Consider the following 19,761-nt stretch of genomic DNA (forward strand, 5'->3'; position numbering starts at 1 on the left):
GCCAGACAGGTCGTCATAAAATGACTTGTTGCCAAACAATCCCCTCATCTACCTTAAGAACGTGTAATTGGTAAAGTTTTGTGATGAGGTTGTTTATCAGGATATTTTGACAACCTTCAGTTTTTCAGAGCTATGTTACCTTTGACGCTGTCTTCGACAGTGCTCAACGGCGCGAGGTAGCTCCTGCCGTGAGCATACGAGAAGAACAGCATTTTGAGCGTGTGCGAGTAGTACACGGAGACTCCGCCGCCGCCGACCATGCCGGCCACGTCCTGCAGAACATAGCTGCATAAGCCGCAAGAACAAACTCAACAAATACTTAACTATACCTACCTAATAGGGTTGGCTTGATGACGCAACATGAGAGCCTACTAAAGTACGTAAATTGGGGGCATCTTCCTCTGTCACTCTGATTAAGCCTTCGTTGGATTAGAAGAAGAAAATGCCCGCAATTTGCGAAATTCGGTGTTCGTGGTAGGCGCTCTGGCCTCAGACACAAGACCACGCTCCTTCATTTTGTCCTGTGCGTTCTCTCGTCGGATAAGAAAACTGATTAAAATAATCATGATTATTGGCAACAACAGTAGAGAACTGTAATTCTGTTTAAATAAGAAAGTAATACCCCATTTTGTCAGATAGCTCAGTTAAGACGCTCTGGTATGCAGCTACGATTGTACTGTTGTTCAATGTTTGGTGTCATAAACGCGACGTCGCCGTGTGCGAAAAAAAATGGTCGCGACTAAGATGGTATTCCACCTGTCCAATTTCTTTGTCCAATGTGCATTGCAAATCACTCTCAAATACACATAGGACCAACAAATTGGACAGGTGGAATACCATCCTAAGCAACATACGATGTAGTCTCTGCAAACTCAGACCTTATAATACTATCACAGAGTCTATTTTTCATGAAGTTCACTTACCTGTATCTCCGGATGCAGAACCTCCAGCGTGTTTGTAATGTAGAATGTGCCAAGAGAAGCGCGGGACTCCTCGCTGGTCGGTTGCCAGTACATGTGGCCGGCTGAGCTCATGCATATCATGTGCATCACGCCTTCTTGGTTCACGAACGTCACGTCTCGGACCTGCAGCAAGGAACAAGTTTTTAAAATTACGTAAATTATACTCGTGTAGATCGTAAACACTATTTTCATTTATTTTTCATACTGCCCTGGCCGGTTTTGACCACGGCGACTGTTGTAGGTGGCTGACATAACCGATTTTAACAGCAAATGTACGGCCACATTCACTGCAGGTCAGCACCCCTCCAACAAAATTTTAATTGATGACCGCAGGTGGTCGGGCCTTTAACTCGTCGCGTTTCGCATCGAGTTTCACTCGCCTCTGCTCTACACACTACTTACTTACATTATGAACTGGGATGACATATTACTACAAACTATCATGTTTAGAACGGCAAAAGCCAGCTGAGAGTGATTGTGAATATTCAAAATGTTTGCATAAAACTCAGGTAAGAAGCATCTGGAGCGTCAAAACTGAATTAAAAAAAATACACTAAAATCAACCGATTTTATTGTGCGTCAATCAATACCTTTAGGAGCTAAAATGCAACACACAGACACACAGGTTAAACTTGTAAGTGAGTGGGGGGTTAAAAAAGGTAAGGCTCGCTCTCTGTAAATTGTGTTTAAGAATCTTGTAGTTCTTGAACTACAAGATTCTTGATAATGATAAAAAAATTATATTATAAAATAGCAGATTATTTAAAAGACGTTACAACCTTTGGAGTTGATAACCATGTGTATAGAACATAGATAATTCAATTTAATTTTTAAGTAATTGTTACTGTTTGACGTCATTGCAAATAAAGCCATTGTAAAACCCTATTACGAAAATAAATTGAATGATATGACAGTTATGATCTAACCTTGCCACTAGGCACCAGGAAGTGATGCACAGGGTTGCTAAGGTCCTTGCTGAGATCAAATATCTTGACGAAGTCCGACGTCACCAGCGCGAGCTGCGTCTGCGAGCCGGGCAGCCAGAGCGCCTTGATTATGTAGTTGTTGGCTTCCAGGCCGGTGTTGATGACTAGGTGGTCTGCCACTGTGCCTGTAGGAGGAAAAATAGTAGTTAATAATATACTCCGGGTTACATGGGGCGTACGATTTTGTGCCCATTGCTGTCGAATCAGCCGGACCCTGGTGCAGCAAGGCGTCCGAATTGTTCAGGGAACTGGGTCGGCGGCTGAGAGGGGGAACGATCCCCGTTCTGGGTCTTGGCTTGTCCATCAGGTCTCCATCGCAATACAGCAAACGCTGCGAGTGTGATGGGGACTTTTGGACAAGGCATGTCACAGGACGGGCTTTAGGTTAGTTAAATAAATTTTAAGTTTGTGTTTGTATAGTTTATTCTTGTGTTTTTTTTGTTGTAATAGTAGTGATTTATTTAAGTTTCTTTTTGTAATGATTTTATTAACTAATTATTTACTCTTTACCAAATATAATTATTAATGAATATTAGAAACACAATTTGAAACGATCATGCCAATATTTTTACTATGTGGCGCCTAGTGTAGTGTCCAATGCAGGCATTGAAGCTCTAATTTTTTAACCTTTTGAACGCTTTCTCTCTCGCATCAAAATGTGGCATACACGGCAATATCTCAACTAGTGAGAAAATAATTTAAACCCAACAGTAAAATTGCTTGAACAGCGTCTGCCATGACCCCTTTAGTGGTCGTGGTAGGCAAGAGAGCACACGACCACTTTAGTGGCTCTTAGCGTTCAAAGGCTTTACTACCACTATTTAGTTTTTTTTTGTATACCACGTCGATGGCAAATAAGCATATGACCCGCCTGATGGTAAGCAATGACCGTAAAAGTGTTGGTAGCGTAGAGGTAAGAGCGTGCGACTTTCAATCCGATCGCGGGTTCAAACCCCGGCTCGTAGCAATGAGTTTTTCGGAACTTATGTACGACATATCATTTGATATTTACTAGTCGGTATCCGGTGAAGGAAAACATCGTGAGGAAACTGGACTAATCCCAATAAGGCCTACTTTCCCTCTGGGTTGGAAGGTTAGATGGAAGACGCTTTCGTGAAAATACCAACGCAAATTCTTGGAATTAGTTGCTAAACGGATTGGGGGGGAATAAGGATCAAAGTCAAATGGCGTTCTAAAAGTTATAATCATGTGTCGAAAGATGGCAGTAAATTTAATGTGGCTACAAAGTTTTCTTTGACAATCCACCTCTATTTCAAATTCTCGTAGTTACACGCTACTTTCACTGCTGGATGACGTACACGCTAATCGTGGTTGGTGCAACTGGCCCTAAATCAGGGGGGCGAAACTGTTCCTTTCGGGCATTCCCGGCTCCGCTCGGCTCAGCATTGCTCCGAGCAATTATTAGGGTTGGCACAACTTGACGTCCCTTTGAGTGTACGACCACAGTTAAGATAATGACTTGAATTTTTATAACCCTAAATAGCCGAAAGGGATAGTACCATAACATAAGAAAGGGATAGCATGAATCGTCCCTGAATCGCTGTCAAATTCCGGTTTTGTAGGAAGTTTTCTTTCTGTACCGGTCGCCGTGGAGACTGCTGGACCCTGGGATAATGAGGCTCTGGAGTTTTTATGGAGTTGGGCAGGCGTTTACGGGAGAAGGGTAATGATCCCCGCTCTGGGTCTTGGCCGGTCCAACAGGTATCCATCGCCATACAGCGGGGGAATGCTGCCGGCATAATGGGAACTTTTGGACCGGGCTTGTTGCAGGGTGGGGATGGGCGTTAGTTTATAGAATGATTTTGACGAAGCTTGCGGAATTCATAAGTTGTTTTAGTGTGGCGGACTGCATTTGTATTTGATTATCAATAAATCTATGTGATATAATATGTTTTGTAAATAAAATACATACTATTAATAGCCATTAATATTCTCTACGGTAGTACGGTCACGTCTGAAAATATCGATACAAAGTTTTTTTTTTATGAGAGAGGAGGCAAACGAGCCGACGGATCACCTAATGGTAAGCAATTACCGCCGCCCATGGACACCTGCAACACCAGAAATATATGGGCCATAAGGTCGTGTATACATATTTTTGGCACTTCGATCGTGTCGTTGTTTCCAGACATGACTGTACTATTACTTATTTTGTGCCTAAATGTTACCTCCACTGTTAAACGTCAGTACGTGACACTCCTTTATGCCGCACACGGCGAGTAAGTCTTCGTTCCACGGGTTCCCGCTCAGCGTGAGCACGGTGAACGGTATGGGGGCTGATGAAAGCCGAGTGAGAGTCAGCTTGTGTTTGGACGAGTCCGCCTGTTTGAGCAGGGCGGATAGCTGGAGCACGGTGATTTTTCCTGGGAAGGGAAAGATTAGCGATGAAAATAAAGATAAGATAAAGATAGTTTCCAAGTAGGCAGCCAGTTTGTAATAACAAATGCGCTTATGAACGTTAAATATAGCTACGCCGGCTCTAACCCTATACCTCTGATCCGAGAAGATTTAAATCCTTCCTAAATTGTAGGAGGGTGTCCCAAAATAGGACCAGCAAGAAACTTGGCGGGACACAATAAAACATACAATTTAAATTAATATGGAATTGTAAAAAATCTAAATAACATACAGTAGGTATTTATTAATAGAAATTGGATGTACTAGATTGCTAACGCAGCTCGCAGGACGTTATCATTGCCAAACATCCATGATATAATGTCCTTACTACCTTTAAATGTAACACAAAAAGGTAGTGCAGTAACGAATTAGAACAAAACAAATATAGCTTAGTTCTTTGCCCAGAGGCTGTCTGGTTGCCCAGAGGCTAAGTCTAGCGGTGCAGAGGGGTAACGCCACCAGCGTTCTTGTGACCATGCCGGAAGGAAGTGATTTGGGGGAGATCTTTTATATTTAGTTTTTAGTTGTTTTGTGTTAGCATAAGTTCAATTTACTTGCTTTTTGTTTCTTATTTGAAAAAAAAAATGTTAATAATCCGCTTACTTCTCAATCATATCGCAATCAATACACATACAATTGTTACGTTTCGATTTAATCATCCTTTAGCCAAAATAAGAGAAAATGTACCCTGACACCGTGAGGTTGCGTAACATAGTTTCTTTTGAAGTAGTCACCAAGAGACCTCGAATTATCTTACAGATAGCGCTAGTATAGGTTTTGCCTGCCAAAATCTTGTTGATTTTAGATAAATAAATAGAGACAGGTTAAACCTATGCTGGCGCTATCTGTAAAATACGTCTAGTAAATTAAATTTAATGTAATGGTATTTATTTAATTTTAATTTTTAAGTGTAAATGTGTTTAATTTCTATAATTGTATGTTTTTAAATGTTATTAAATTTTCTAAAATATGGATTAGCAATAGGGAATATTACGCGAAACTCTGCGTAGGGGGCACCACTACCATAATCCATCACAATCTGAGGGTCTACCGCGAAATAAGAAAATCTAAATTTCGTTATCTTACTCTTGCATTTTCGAGCGATGAAGAGGCAGATAACCAAATTTCGATTTTCGCGTTTCCCGGTAGGCCCTTTGTAAACAAACCACCTTGATGTATCAACGTCAAATATTATTATCTGTAAAAACTTGTCAAACAATTTAAGGCACAGTATGTATAAGTTACTCTATGCTTTATGAAAGGTGCTAGTGCTGCACTATGGCGGCAGAACATTGCAGTAATACTCCCTATTGTCTGAAATAAATGAATTTTATTTTTATTTCATTATATGCAGGCGCCATTTATAGAAGCAGTCGCCCATTGTCTGTTAATAAATGATATTTAATTAAAACCGTACCTTTCTCGTGCGACACGGCGAGGTGCTGCCGGCGGCCCTGCGGCGACGCCAAGCAGCACATCGCGACCCGGCGCAGCTTGTGGTTGGACATCAGCTGGCGGATCGTCTGGCCGTTCTCGCCGGTGTACGACATGCGGACGTTTTCGAACGCACCCTCTTGAGAACCTGAGAACAGATTTGATTGTGAATCGGTTGTCGGTGAAAAGTTAATCAATAAATAAATTTGTGCTTAAAATTTTCCTTAAATTGAATAAAATTTGACTGTTGAGAGGTTACCATGACAACGTCTCAAATGAAACGAAATCGTCTATCCGTGCGCCTAATATCATTAATCTCGCACGCACTTCGCGCGGAAATATGTCCATAAGAGGATATACTCGACGTTTGCAATAATATTAACATCAATAAATTGCTTTCATAATCTAAATACTGTAAAGTTTATTACTCTCTTATATTGTAATGTTTAGAAATATTTATTTATTTATTAACTTTGATAATTAGCTTAAGATGATGTGTTATATTTTCTTACTATTTATAAAGGCTTGATGCTAGGCATACATTAATACAGTATATTTGAACTTTGAACTATGTTTGCACGTAATATTTGATGGACGTATTTATTTACGTATGGACGAATTTCATATCGCCTAAATAGAGCTGCGCCAGAGTGCGCTGAACGTGTCCCATACGCGTCAACAGCGGAAATTCGCAAATTGCGGGGATCTTTCTCTTTTACTCTCACTAAGACGTAATTAGAGTGCCAGAGAAAAATGCGCGCAATTAACGAACACGACGAGCTTCACCTGCATTCTCAGTAGTCTACTCACCCAGTGTCGGCACCATAAGATTGTCAGTATGCACAAATCTCTTCTCGCCCAGGTGCAGCTGGGCTAGCGCGCGCTGAGCGCGTCCGTGCGCGCCCACAGCGGCGCCGCGCTCGCACGCGGCACGCACCGGCCCGGACAACACGTCGAGGAGCTTGCGGACCTTGTCCATGCACGCGCCCCAGCCTGAGTACGAGGCTAGGTATTGGCGGCAACCTGGTGACATAAAATATTACTTAATGATTCTACCTCTCAAACTTTAAACTTATCCATTTGCTAAATTATTTACGTAGTCTTGTTGTATTAAAAGAACCGGGCAAGTGCGAGTGGAACTGTGTTCCTTGCCATTATCTATAAAAACGGCAATAACATCACGTTTGTTGTATGGGAACCCCCTTAAGAACCTCAGAAATGCATCATGTGTGAAATTTTAAACTGTCTAACTATCACGGTTCATGAGATACAGCCTGGTGACAGACGAACAGACATAGTCGGACAGCGGAGTCTTAGTAATAGGGTCCGGTTTTACCCTTTGGGTACGGAACCCTAAAAACCAGAAGAATATTTTAAAGCGATTTGGCAAATTATGGTGAAATTTACAGACATGCATTATGGAAAAGAGGCATTTTTCTTAGGGTTGTAAGACCGTATTGCATAAGGGATAAGGGTGATTTACGAGTTTCAATATGCGCCCCAAACAGCAAGAGGTTAGTGGATATTGTGAATTCATTCAGATAAAATTGTTTCGATGACATATCTATATTCTGTTTTATTCCATTAGTGGAAACTGTATTGGCTCATGTATTAGTCATATAATTTATATCCTGTATTGTAAGCTGTTTGTTTCCCAATAAAATAAAATGTAAATAAAATATAATCTCAGCTGTACCTTGTATGTTGGCCGCGAGGACGGGCCGGCGCGGCGGCGCGAGTAACGCGGGCGGTACGGGGCTGGAGGGGCGGCGGCGGTAGGACGGCGCAGGTGGGGCTTCTTCGCCGCCCGAACGAGCGCCTCCCAGCGTCACGGAACGCTTGACTAGGGCTTGGCAGCTGAAACAGATGTCAACATTAGAATTATTTGGTTAAAAATCGGCGGTGAATAATTGGACGGATAAAATTGTCGTTGTTACAGCTTCTAAAAAACAATTTTTATATCCCGATCATAGATAGCATCAAAAACCTCTAAGTCTCAAGAGTTTTATACATTTGTTTTTGTGCGAGGTAAATTTTCTGTTGACGCGACATTGCGTTCTAGGGACTCGAGGGGTGAAACCAGCTTAGCTTTTAAATATTTGGGGACAATCTTAAAAAAAAACCAGCAAACAGGGGTGGGTATTTATAAGCCTGATATCTTGGCCGATAGGGTAGAATGACAATACGAAAATGTTGGTGTATCCAGGTACGGTACAATACTGAAAAAAAAAAAAGCGGCCAAGTGCGAGTCGGACTCGCCCATGAAGGGTTCCGTACCATTTATGACGTATTAAAAAAAACTACTTACTAGATCTCGTTCAAACCAATTTTCGGTGGAAGTTTCCATGGCAATGTACATCATAAATTTTTTTTAGATTTTTCATTCTGTTATTTTAGAAGTAACGGGGGGGGGGGACACATTTTACCACTTTGGAAGTGTCTCTCGCGCAAACTATTCAGTTTAGAAAAAAATGATATTAGAAACCTCAATATCATTTTTAAAGACCTATCCATAGATACCCCACACGTATGGGTTTGATGAAAAAAGATTTTTCGAGTTTCAGTTCTAAGTATGGGGAACCCCCAAAACTTATTGTTTTTTTTTTCTATTTTTGTGTAAAAATCCTAATGCGGTTCATAGAATACATCTACTTACCAAGTTTGAACAGTATAGCTCTTATAGTTTCGGAAAAAAGTGGCGGTGACATAATCGGACAGACAGACGGACATGACGAATCTATAAGGGTTCCGTTTTTTGCCATTTGGCTACGGAACCCTAAAAACGATGTCATGCCTCAATGGGCATAAATGTCCTAATATATTTTTTACTTTCCGAAAAAGGTTTCCCTGAATTTCAGCAAGAAATATATAATATATAATGCCCTACATCTACCCCAATAGAACTATAAATTACGAGATATATATTTTTAAAGATTATATCGCTGATATAATTTAGTTATCTAGGATCCTATGAGACAGCGAAACAGGAAGTAGCTTCTGCGGCGCGAAGTTTGATTACTTGATTAGTCTTTGCGCCACCGTCGCAGAAGAAATTGCCGAACTTGGTGTTAGACACGGCGTGCGGTGACACCCACGGGCGCACACGGTGCACACGCCGACACCGTCCACCATCTTGCATGTGTGGCAGTGGTACTAATGTGGTTCATGTAGCTTGTGTTTACCTGGAGTCGGGCTTGGCGCCACAGTCGCAGAAGAAGTTGCCGAACTTGGCGTAGGACACGTCGTGTGTGCGGTGACATACTCGTGCACACACGGTACACACACCGACGCCGTCCACCATCTTGCACGTGTGGCAGTGGTACCAATGCTGGTTCATGAACTCGCGTTGGGTGACCGTGAAGGTGCAGAGTTTGTATTGAAGCATGGCGTCTTCGTCCTAGAAGAATAATAAAATTGATATAGTCTAATAAAAACCCTATTAGTTTGATTCGACAATCCGTGCTCCTTAGGCAAACCACCTATTATAATTATGACGATGATAGATAATAAAGATGTACCGGTTATAACAGGCCCTGATTTAGAGAACTAGGGCCCCTAGGCACTTGGTATGGCACGTAGAATTTAGGGGTTGCCCCTTCTCTATCTCAAAACCATTGCTATGTTGCCTGGGCCCCTATGCCTAGGTCTTGTGGGCCTAGGCGGAAATCCGGCCCTGGGTTTTACGCTTATAAGTTACGCAAAATGTACACATCTCAACCGGTTCATGCGGCTTAACCTTTCGCATTCAGCTGTCAGAACCGGCTATTGAAACATTGACCTTGAAGTCTAGAGGATTAGGACGAATACGGGACAAGGCACAAGAAATGTTAACCACGAAACCAAAATGTAGCTTAACCATTCATAATTCAGCTTGTCGCAATTAGCTGTTCAAACAGTTACTTGTCCAAACTGTCGGGACCAAGGCTTGGAATAACACCCATAACCATAATTTAGGACCCATTTATGAGTCAAAAATGTTAGTCCACAGTCTCCGGACGTCAATAGGGCATATTTAATCATTGGTATTAGGTCTCTGCTGTGCGAAACAGGGTTAATGTTTTCATAATAATGGGCATTTTTCCGAGCCTAGATCGGAACAGATAAGAAAGGTTACGTATGCAAGTTCCCCAAATTAGTATACGCAAGTGAAATTAGTATAAGACTTACGGAATCATCGGCGCTCGTGTCGTCATCATCCTGCTGTTCGTCAGCGTAGTCCAGGTCGAAGCCGAGGTCGTACGGCGCCTCCCATGTCGGGCTGACCGACCGCCAATCTGCACACAGGTATAAAATGTGCCTATGTGAAAATATTCATATTTTTTGTACTGTTGGAATTGGTTATTACTTATTAGTTTATTGTAGAAAACTGGAGGAATGGGTAGTGAAGGCAAGCTTTAACTATAAAATTAGGCAGATGGCTAATTATAGTAAACCACCTAAAAATTAAAAGGTTTAAGCCCGAAATAAGGCATGGAATAATGTACAAAAATCAATTATTTAGTATTTATTTGGAGATCCAACAGCTGTGACATTAACATAAAAATATAGTAGACACATAGAGCCAAATATAGAAACTCACAGGTAGTGACATCCTACTAAACTAATAGGTACTATACTAAGGTACACTATCGCAACCACATATGTGAACAAAGCGATTACAAATGATGCCTAATATTGATAATGTGAAAGTAACTAAAATACTAATTAACTTAGTAACATAATGAGGACTAAGGTAAAAATATGAATAATAAATAAATAAGTAATAGGTATTGAAGAAAATCTATTGACCCACCGCGAACAAAATGTGATGCTTCACAGTCTAAAAATGTTTAAAGGAAATATCATCAGTATTTCCATGTAGGATTGTGAAAAATCTTACTTGGCGGTTGTGAGTTGTTGATGGCGTGCAACGCGTCAGCAATGTATGAGAGCAGCACGCAGGCCGACTCGATCTGCGGCGCCAGAGTGTCATCGACTTGTCCTTCTTCTAGTTTCTCCAAGACCTCTGGAGCGCTGAGGTTATTGACACTGAAATAGAGCGGTATATTAATTTCTGTAGACGGATATGAATTGTAGAACATTTAAGCAATTTTCTGAACGTTTCCATTGTGTGATAGAACAGATACACTATGTGATAGACGTTATGAAGAAACAAAGGGACGAGGGGACACAATGTCATGCTACGCTGACCCCAAGAACTTAGGTGGGTAGTCAAGGAATTAGTTTTCTGTGCCAGTTTGGACTCTGTCGCAGTAACAATCGTTATGAATGTCACTAGGGATCTCATATTATTGTCACTATGACAAGGTAACAAGTGCCACGTTCGTCTAATCCCTATAAAATCCCACAGAATATACGGTCTCGCCGCACACGGTGATCAGGGCGGCTAGCGTGCCCGCTCACTCGCGAGTAGAGTAAATAGCGCGGTCTCACTCACCATGTCGTCAGCCAGCCCTGCGCCGCCGGGAACAGCTGCTTGTGGTCGCCGCCGGAGTGAGCATCCGCCAATCGGCACATCTCCTTCATGAGGAGGGGCGCACATGCGTTCTCGCCGCACACGGTGATTAAAGCAGCCAGCGTGCGCTCGCTCACTTGGTCGTCGCTATTGAAAAAATACGGTTAAAATGTTTATCTAAGCACGACTCAGATAAATGTGATATCTATTTCTTGGTAATGAAAAAAATTGTTAATACTTGGAAGCCATTGACAAATTCTCCACTGGTCAGTAATTGAACAACACAGACATTGAACATTGATTTAGCTTACAAAATATAAAATTATACGATACACATACAGGCTTAACATATAATGCTTGTTTGAAGTAGTGTAGGATCGGATAACGGTATTCTTTCCTTGCCCAAGAAATGCTTAGATTACATACAGAGTGAAATAGATTGTAACGAGCAAAGGATTTAGTAGCAAAGTAACTGCAATAAAATATAAATCTCATAGAGTAGAGTAGTCTCGTCCACCGGTAGCATGTTTGCTTTTATGTCTGATATAACACTTTTATCGCTCACAGAGTTTTTGCTTGCTGGAGACGAATAGATACTTTACGTGGATATTCTAATCTACAAGTTCAACTTCTTTAAAGTTGTTTATTTTTAGTATTAGAAAGAAGGTAAGCGATCTTGACGTGTCTTTTTATTCATGGCATTGCAGTCATTGCATCAATTATAAATCATACAGGACGTTTATTTAGTCACCTGTAATAATTTACGGGCTGAATATATAGGTCATACTGAGCAACTTTTACTATGTGACCAACCCAGAAATCACGTTTTTTTTTCTTAAATATAAAATGTCAAGGTCAGGTTGGTCCCATAGTAAAAGTTGCTCATTGTGACCTATACTCGTATATTCGCCCCGTAAATTATTGCAGGTGACTAAATAATCATCCTGTATACGATTATTTACATACTTTTGCTTTCATAAGTAATATAAAATAACCTTTAAAAAGCGTTTTTAATAATTTTTAACAAAATTACACATCAAGATTGTTTTTTTTTTTTTTTTTCTAACTACTTTGTTTTTTTTTTTGCGTTAGAAAAAAGGGAAACAATCTTGACGTGTCCATTGAAAAATGCTTTTTAAAAATTATTTGATATTACTGACCATAGAGACATAAGAATTACATATAATGCTCACTCCATACATCAGTTTTGGTACCAAAACGCTTTTTGTTTTCGTAGTCGACATCTAGCATCGAGTAGCGGAACTCTCAGTACTGCTACTCGACATTTGGCGTCATCTATTCGATGCTGACCGCACTAGGGGTCCTGAAATGCCTAGAATACTCACTTCATGGAAGATCGTCTCCTATTCAGTTGGCGATGCACATCGCACGGATCAAGTCCGGATTGCAACAAGGCGGCCTCTTGGGCGGCATCGGCTGGGTTTAAATCCATTTTCCTTTTTGCGTTAGCGTTAAATCGAACAGAGAATCTTCAGGATGGCGTACTAAGTATACAATTAAAACTATTTGTTCGGTGCAATGGACGTTTTGTGCCTCATGCGGCGCGTGCGTCTAGTCAGCAAAAGACATTCAATCATTTACAGCAAATTTACGTATAGTATTCTTTTTCATCATTTTATGCAAATATCAATTCATTAATTTCCATTCTTCTCAATAAAAAGTAATTTGCCCTAAAGTTATAGCATTAACGTGAACATTTAAAGAGTAAAATGGGTTCTGAATTGGTTTCTTCGATTGGAGTCGATGTTTATTGCTTCTAAGGTACCACAATATCATATGATTGAAAGAATCGCGTTACTTAATGTCCTAATTGTCAATGTTAGTGTTAATCAAAGAGAATTTGAAATAGACTACCCACAACAGCTGGCTAGAGATATTTGTGTACTTCAAGTTCTAAACCTAGCTTCTCTTTGAACGCCAATCGCGTGCGTCGCGTCATCGCGAAGCTTGGCATGTAGGAAGGTGTATCTGTGGCGTCAGGTGACATATTTGGCGATGAAAGGTTAAGAGACATACCAGTGTTGCACGATGTGCTTGCATATGGCCGTGAGCAGGGCCGCGTTGTCGCTGGCGACATCTGTGAGCAGTATCATCTTGTCCAGAACAACGGGTTCTTCGACGGTTACTGTCTTGTCCGTTTGGTTGTCCACCCAGCTTTCTGTTGCAAGGATTAAGAGAGGTCGGTAATATAATATAATAAAAACTATTTACTATATGATAAAACTTCAGTAGACAAATATGACAAAAAAAAATACCACGACGGTGGCAAACAAGCATACGGCCCGCCTGATGGTAAGCAGTCATCGTAGCTTATGGCGCCTGCAACACCAGGGGCATTACATGCGCGTTGCCGACCCTTTAAAAACCTGTACACTCCTTTTTCGAATATAATATATTTTTCGAATACGGCGGCATTCATCAGGCGGGCCGTATGCTTGTTGGCCACCGTCGTGGTATAAAAAAAAGGAGCCGAGTACTATCAGCTGTAAAGATATTGGTAGCTAATTTATTATCACCTTACATACAATAAAATAAGATGTACGTACCCTCTGCTTCCGTAGTTCTATTCGCTTGGGATCTGTAAAGAAAAAAAATCATTAAAAATCCCCAAAATTGATGTTTTATTTTATGATACAGGAGTCAAACGAGCAGACTAGTCGCCTGCTGGTAAGCATATATCGTCGCCTATGGACACCGCGAGGAGGATGGAGATGGCATGTATGCGTTCCCTTAAATCCGACAGTCAGTGGCGGCCGACTCACTTTATGCACAGACTATGATCAGTCGTTTTGTAAAGTACTTACTAATAAAAGTAAACAAAATCCACCCTCAAATGGCTTTATAAGCCAGTTGAGGGTGGATTAAAACGTTACATGATCAAATAATGTGGGTTAAAGTCAGGTCGTTCAGTGACAGATCCAGGCGCTTTTGTACTTGGTTGGTTAACCAATAAATCTTATAACTGCCCGAAAATTAACAAATTGTTTGTTTACTTTTATTTAAATACCTAAAGATATAGAGTATAAGTATGCGTTGTTGTAATTTAACTATGAACGTGTGAGTTTGGCAACACGGGTTTTTATACTAAAAAGCTGTCATTTCATAACCACAAGTTCTTTTTAATTCGTGATTAAAGGGAATTTAGTATAGAAACGTATTTTCAAAGTAAAATTTTCAGTCCACAAAATTTACTGCCATCTTTCGACACAGGACTAAAACTCTTAGATTGACATATGGCTATTTGACCCATGTTCTTTTTCTGATATGTGGTTAAATATCAAACGGTGTCGCCATCTACTCGAGTATAGGCAAAAGATCGCTATGTATTCGCGCATAAATTAATTCTTATTTTTCGAGGCACGATTTTTCTTAGACTTTATTTATCTTAAACGGACTTATATATCTTTGTTCGTGATGGACACCCAACATCGTACGTGTTTCAATATAATCATTATTAAAAGTCCAAGAAAAATTCATGAGCTTAAAGCTACATTTATAAGTTCTTCAGCCCTAGGCCACCGTATTAGAAGAATACTTACGACCCCGGCGTCTCCAGGGTTCCAGACCGCGCAGGAGCCTCGCCCTCCGTTCTGAACACGTTGCGCAGCGCGTTGCGGAGCGCCAGCGACGCGTGGGCGCCCCCTTCGGGCGCCGTGGACGTTGGCGTGGGCAGCTCGGTTTCGGTGGGGGATGCGTTTGGTGAACGCTTGGCGCTTGTAACTATTGATTGATTGATAAATGTACTCTTAATTATTTCGCTTCGATACTTACCCCCTTATTCATAAACGTATACTAAAGTTACGATGCCGCTAATAATCGTTTGTCCCTGTCCGACGTATTGGTATGATGGAAAGGGACAAACGATTATTAGCGGCATCGTAGCTTTAGTTAGTTTATGCATGTGAGACCAAATAATAATTTTAATTTAATTTAATTTGATTTAATTTAATTTAAGTTATTTAATTAATTATTTTAATGTAGATTTTATTTATATTAAGTAAATTATTAGATTATAAATTATTCATTATATTTAAGCAAAACTATGGATAATTATGTCCGAAATAAACGATTTCATTTCATTTTCATTTTAGTATACGTTTATGAATAAGGGGGTTAATGTTTTAGACCGATTGACGCCGTAAGCAGAGCTGATCGAGATAGCAGAGCGGTACGGTCAAGCTTAAATTTGCATTTTACGCTGCCCTCCATGCGAGATCATGCATTAGCTGTGAGGAAAGTACCTCCTTATTATATTTTTTCCAGGGACCGGTCCACCCCTTCCCACAAAAAATTATTTCAGTGGCTTAGTCATTTAACGGATAGCCCCAACGATTGGCTTTCCCTATGAATTGCTTACCCGTTCATTTGTTTTAGCTCTAGGAAGGGGTTTCCCTTTCAGAGATAACGCCAAAATGAAAGCCCTTCCTAATTCAAAAAGATATGACACCATACTACTGCTGTCAACGTACTAGACAACCAGCCCTTCACTTTAAACATAAAGAAATAAGCAATATTTGATTATATTATTACGAATAGAAAGTTGAAAATGGCATTAACGTAATCGATACCCCTTCAAGAAAGTCGGATATCAGCTTACCCATATTATGAAGTGCTTAAAAAGAGACACCAACCTGCATATTATAACTGTTGGTTGTTACTGATTTTTTTTTAAAGCCGAACTTTGTTAAGCAAGTCCTCACAAAATACCCGTTCCAAAACCTTCGAAAGGGATACCGGACCCGTTTCTGGTTTTTTCAAGTTTAAGTCTGATTTAATTAACACCATGACAGATCCTTGCACACTCTCCTTGTAACTGTTTTAGACCAGTCATACAATTTGGTGGGTTAATTACGTGTAACTGTTGACACATCTCAAATATAGACTTCATTTCATGTAAGCACATCTCTATTTTTGTGTTTGAAAGGGATAGTAATGCCTGAACCAATAAGAACGCTTGCACCACTTCGTCACCTCTCTCGGGAATGCTCAGGGATCTGTACAGTTATCAAAATATATAAATTTGTTTTTATTAAGAAAAGTTAAGCATTTGACCACAATAATATAATAGAAATGACACTTACTCGTACAAATGTAAGACAACAGACTGGCCAACTTCTGTTGATCCGCAACGCCGATGTATTTGCATATTGATATGCAGAGGGAGCTGCTGATTTCGTTGTTCTCGCAGCCAGCGAAGATCTTTATGAATAAACTGGGAGAGAAAGAGTATGTCGTTGATTAGGTAGTATATTAGTAGGTATGCCTTTTATTACGTTATTCAAAATGACGATATATCAAACTATAATATAAAACTAAATTGTGCACCACCCCCTACACCTGCGGCTCAAAGTGTAACTCACGCCACTCGCCTTTTTTAACTCTTCATATACAACGGTTTCATAAAATACTATAGTGAAATCGCTCAGTCTATCTACACATTTTATTCTATACTCACTCAATAACTTTTTCTGCGTACGCGACCCTCGCGTTGGGCACGGACAGAAGAACCTTCGCGAGGACGTATTCGGACTCGTCAGCGAACACAGTTTCGTACGCATGCCGGCCTTCGGGCTTGGTCAGGGCTTTCTCCCAGTAGTTAACCTGCGATATCATACCAAAAATGATTATTATTTATTTTACAGTTCATCTGACTTTTTCAATATTATAAGAGTTAGGAGCAACAATTTGTATGAAACCTGTTTTTCGCTCCTAACTTTTATAATAATTAAAAAAACGAAAAAAAAAAACAAACGGCCGGACATAGACTAACGGCGGGAGTAGACTGCCCACTGATGAGGCGTTGGAACCAACTGCATGAACCCAACGGACCAACGCATCATCGAAATAGATTATGTTAAGTAGTTTTAGGTATTTATTGTTTTGTTTATATTGTACTAACTTAGATATATAGGTAGGTAAATAATAATTTGTTGTATGTACTAACACTATATGAGTTTATAGCTCGAAATAAATGATTTTCATTCATTCATTCATAGCTATAACTAAAATACATAAAATACAGGGAGGAAAATGAGGACTACGTTTGTATGGAGAATCGATCACCCTCTTTCCTCTTAACCGTTTGAACGCCAAGAACACCTAAAGGCGTCGCTACTAGTCGTGCCCACAGCGCCAAGGACAACTATAGTTGTTATGGCGGACGCTGTCAAAGTAACTTTCCCACTTTCAAATAAGGTTTACATTAGCTCCCTCGCGCCCGGGAGCTTGGCGTCTGAGTGATGTTTGTGTTTATGACATTAAAAAGTTTAAGCTCTTTATATCTATGTTTGTAGAAAACAACTACATTTTAATCCATCTTGCTTACCATGTGCCGCAGCGTTTTCTCAGTAGACCACTGCAAGTGATCGACGAGCACGGGATACGTCGTCTTCAGTATATGCTCGTGTATGAGCTGCACGGCTTTTGTTTCCAAGGGTATTAGAATGTTCAGAGTGGCTCCGAGTGGCTCGGGAGACATGAATTGGAGGCGGCCGTCCGTCTGTACATAGAAATATTTTAATAACTAAGCAGAACTTAATGTTAACCAGATACCTTATAACATTAATGAAAAAATATTCACCGCACGTTAATAACTTATAGGTTATTAAACTATAGTATAGTGCAAATGCTTTACCACCCTAGGGAATAATAGGGTTGCTTCAAGTTTTATTATGTCACTTATTCATAAAAAAAATAATAGTTTTACTTTTAAAATACTGACGTTTATAATTTGTGACATTATCTATGAAGAGGGACCTTATTGTCGGTGGCGCTTCCGCCATTATCAACGATGCTCCCATATTATAAACAACGCCGCGCTACGCAGTGCGGCGTAAGCACCATCGACAATAAGGTCCCTTTTCATAGATAATTTCACATTTAATATTTTTGTTTAATGCTTACCAAAGCGGGTACCACGAGATCCAGCGTCCTCTTCATCGATGTAGGGTTCTCGACTATCTTCGGAGCAACGATCTCTAGAAGTTTAGCGGCGGAGAACGCGAGCGTCATCAGAGACATCCCTATGGAGTACTTCTTGTTGGCGCTGATGAGCTCGATGTGATAGGCGACCAAGGCTAGAACCGCGCTCTCTAGCGGTATGATGTGGGATTGGTATTGGTCCTTAAAAAAAACGTATAATTACAGTCATAATAGGAGCGTTGCCTGTAAGCAAAATTTGACCCACTTCCCGATTTCTGATTGAGCTGTAAATTTGCAACATTATGGTACCATCGAGCTGATCTGATGATGGAGATAGGAGGTGGCCATAGGAACTCTGTGATAAAACAATGCAACCTCCTCGTGTTTGGGGATTTTAGTATTCTAGAACTCTCGATGAGTATTAGTTGCCTGTGGTAAAAAAGTACAGTCAGCGATAAAAACTTGTACTTACCAAAAATATTTTTGTAAACTTATTTCATCGTAGGTAATGTTAACTTACAAAAATAAAACATTCAGCTACCTAGAGTAAATAGGTATCTCATAGGTAAGCGTGTTCCACCGTAGACCGCATCATCACTTACCGTCAGGTGTGATCGTGGTCAAACGCCTGCCTATCCTCCATAAAAAAAAAACTTATTGTTTTAATAATTGTATTTTAATGTTGATGTCTATGTTTAAAGAGTTGCTAGCTGTCAGGTTCAGAAATCATACAAGTTATCGAGTTGAGTTGCCACTTAATCAGTCGGCACAGTCTTGACCCTGAGTTTTCGGCAAAATAATTTTCGGCAATGATTTAGAAAACTTTTTTTAACTTTTAGTTGTTGGAGGCCAAGACCCTCTTTGGATCACTGCGCCACAATGGTTAATTAGTTACCCCCTTATTCAGTCTACTAAAGTTGACTAGCCGCTAATAATCGTTTGTCTCTTTCCGACGTATTGGTATGATGGAAAGGGACAAACGATTATTAGCGGCTTGTCAACTTTAGTAGACGTTTATGAATAAGGGGGTTAGTTTTACCATGTTGAGTGCGGCCATCGGCGGAGGCACGCAGAGCCGCTCGAGCGCGGCAGCCGCGGCGGTGGGCAGCTGCATGCTGAGCCAGCAGCCCAGCGTGTTGGACGCCAGGATGACCGGCATGTTGGTCCCGCTGACCATCATGCGGGCGCGGCGGACGGCCGCCTTCGCTGGGCTGTTGGTGTTTTCCATCAGTCCTTCTATTTCGAGGTCGGCGCTTAGTCTGTCAAATAAAACGTAGTTCAATAGTTATTTGTGCACCAAGAGAATAAAGTTGGTTTTTCCTGCGAGGCACTCGAGATGTAAAATAACTGTGCTCTCGTGTGAAACATACAACTTTTCACCTCAGTAGTAAAAAAAATTCAACATCAAGTAAAGTTAACCACATTTATTTACATTCATGAATGAAAGGCATCATCATTACGATGAAAGCTTCTAGAAATATTCCTGTATTCAATTAAAAAGCTACTTTGTCTCACTCCCTGGAGTGACGAAAGTCGCACTTTCCTCCCATACAAGAAACATTTT

At 40.5% G+C, this 19,761-nt stretch overlaps 1 protein-coding gene across 7 annotated transcripts in view; it reads right to left on the reverse strand.

Moving 5' to 3' along the window:
* Positions 1 to 19,761, reverse strand: part of LOC133524761 (protein purity of essence) — a 145,994-nt gene that overhangs the window by 95,050 nt on the left and 31,183 nt on the right. For all 7 annotated transcript variants that reach the window (XM_061860908.1, XM_061860916.1, XM_061860920.1 and 4 more), the window contains 19 exons: positions 19,237 to 19,456; positions 18,180 to 18,398; positions 17,602 to 17,775; positions 16,732 to 16,877; positions 16,358 to 16,488; positions 14,816 to 14,996; positions 13,823 to 13,854; positions 13,293 to 13,434; positions 11,238 to 11,402; positions 10,680 to 10,828; positions 9,968 to 10,074; positions 8,983 to 9,197; positions 7,497 to 7,657; positions 6,611 to 6,823; positions 5,784 to 5,948; positions 4,138 to 4,332; positions 1,889 to 2,073; positions 924 to 1,085; positions 140 to 272 (listed from right to left, as the gene is read on the reverse strand). In XM_061860908.1, coding sequence (XP_061716892.1) covers positions 140 to 272; positions 924 to 1,085; positions 1,889 to 2,073; positions 4,138 to 4,332; positions 5,784 to 5,948; positions 6,611 to 6,823; positions 7,497 to 7,657; positions 8,983 to 9,197; positions 9,968 to 10,074; positions 10,680 to 10,828; positions 11,238 to 11,402; positions 13,293 to 13,434; positions 13,823 to 13,854; positions 14,816 to 14,996; positions 16,358 to 16,488; positions 16,732 to 16,877; positions 17,602 to 17,775; positions 18,180 to 18,398; positions 19,237 to 19,456 — 3,095 coding nt within the window. The remainder of the gene's footprint in view (positions 1 to 139; positions 273 to 923; positions 1,086 to 1,888; positions 2,074 to 4,137; positions 4,333 to 5,783; positions 5,949 to 6,610; positions 6,824 to 7,496; positions 7,658 to 8,982; positions 9,198 to 9,967; positions 10,075 to 10,679; positions 10,829 to 11,237; positions 11,403 to 13,292; positions 13,435 to 13,822; positions 13,855 to 14,815; positions 14,997 to 16,357; positions 16,489 to 16,731; positions 16,878 to 17,601; positions 17,776 to 18,179; positions 18,399 to 19,236; positions 19,457 to 19,761) is intronic.

Source organism: Cydia pomonella, chromosome 1, assembly GCF_033807575.1.
Source record: "Cydia pomonella isolate Wapato2018A chromosome 1, ilCydPomo1, whole genome shotgun sequence".
Taxonomy (NCBI): Eukaryota; Metazoa; Arthropoda; class Insecta; order Lepidoptera; family Tortricidae; genus Cydia; species Cydia pomonella.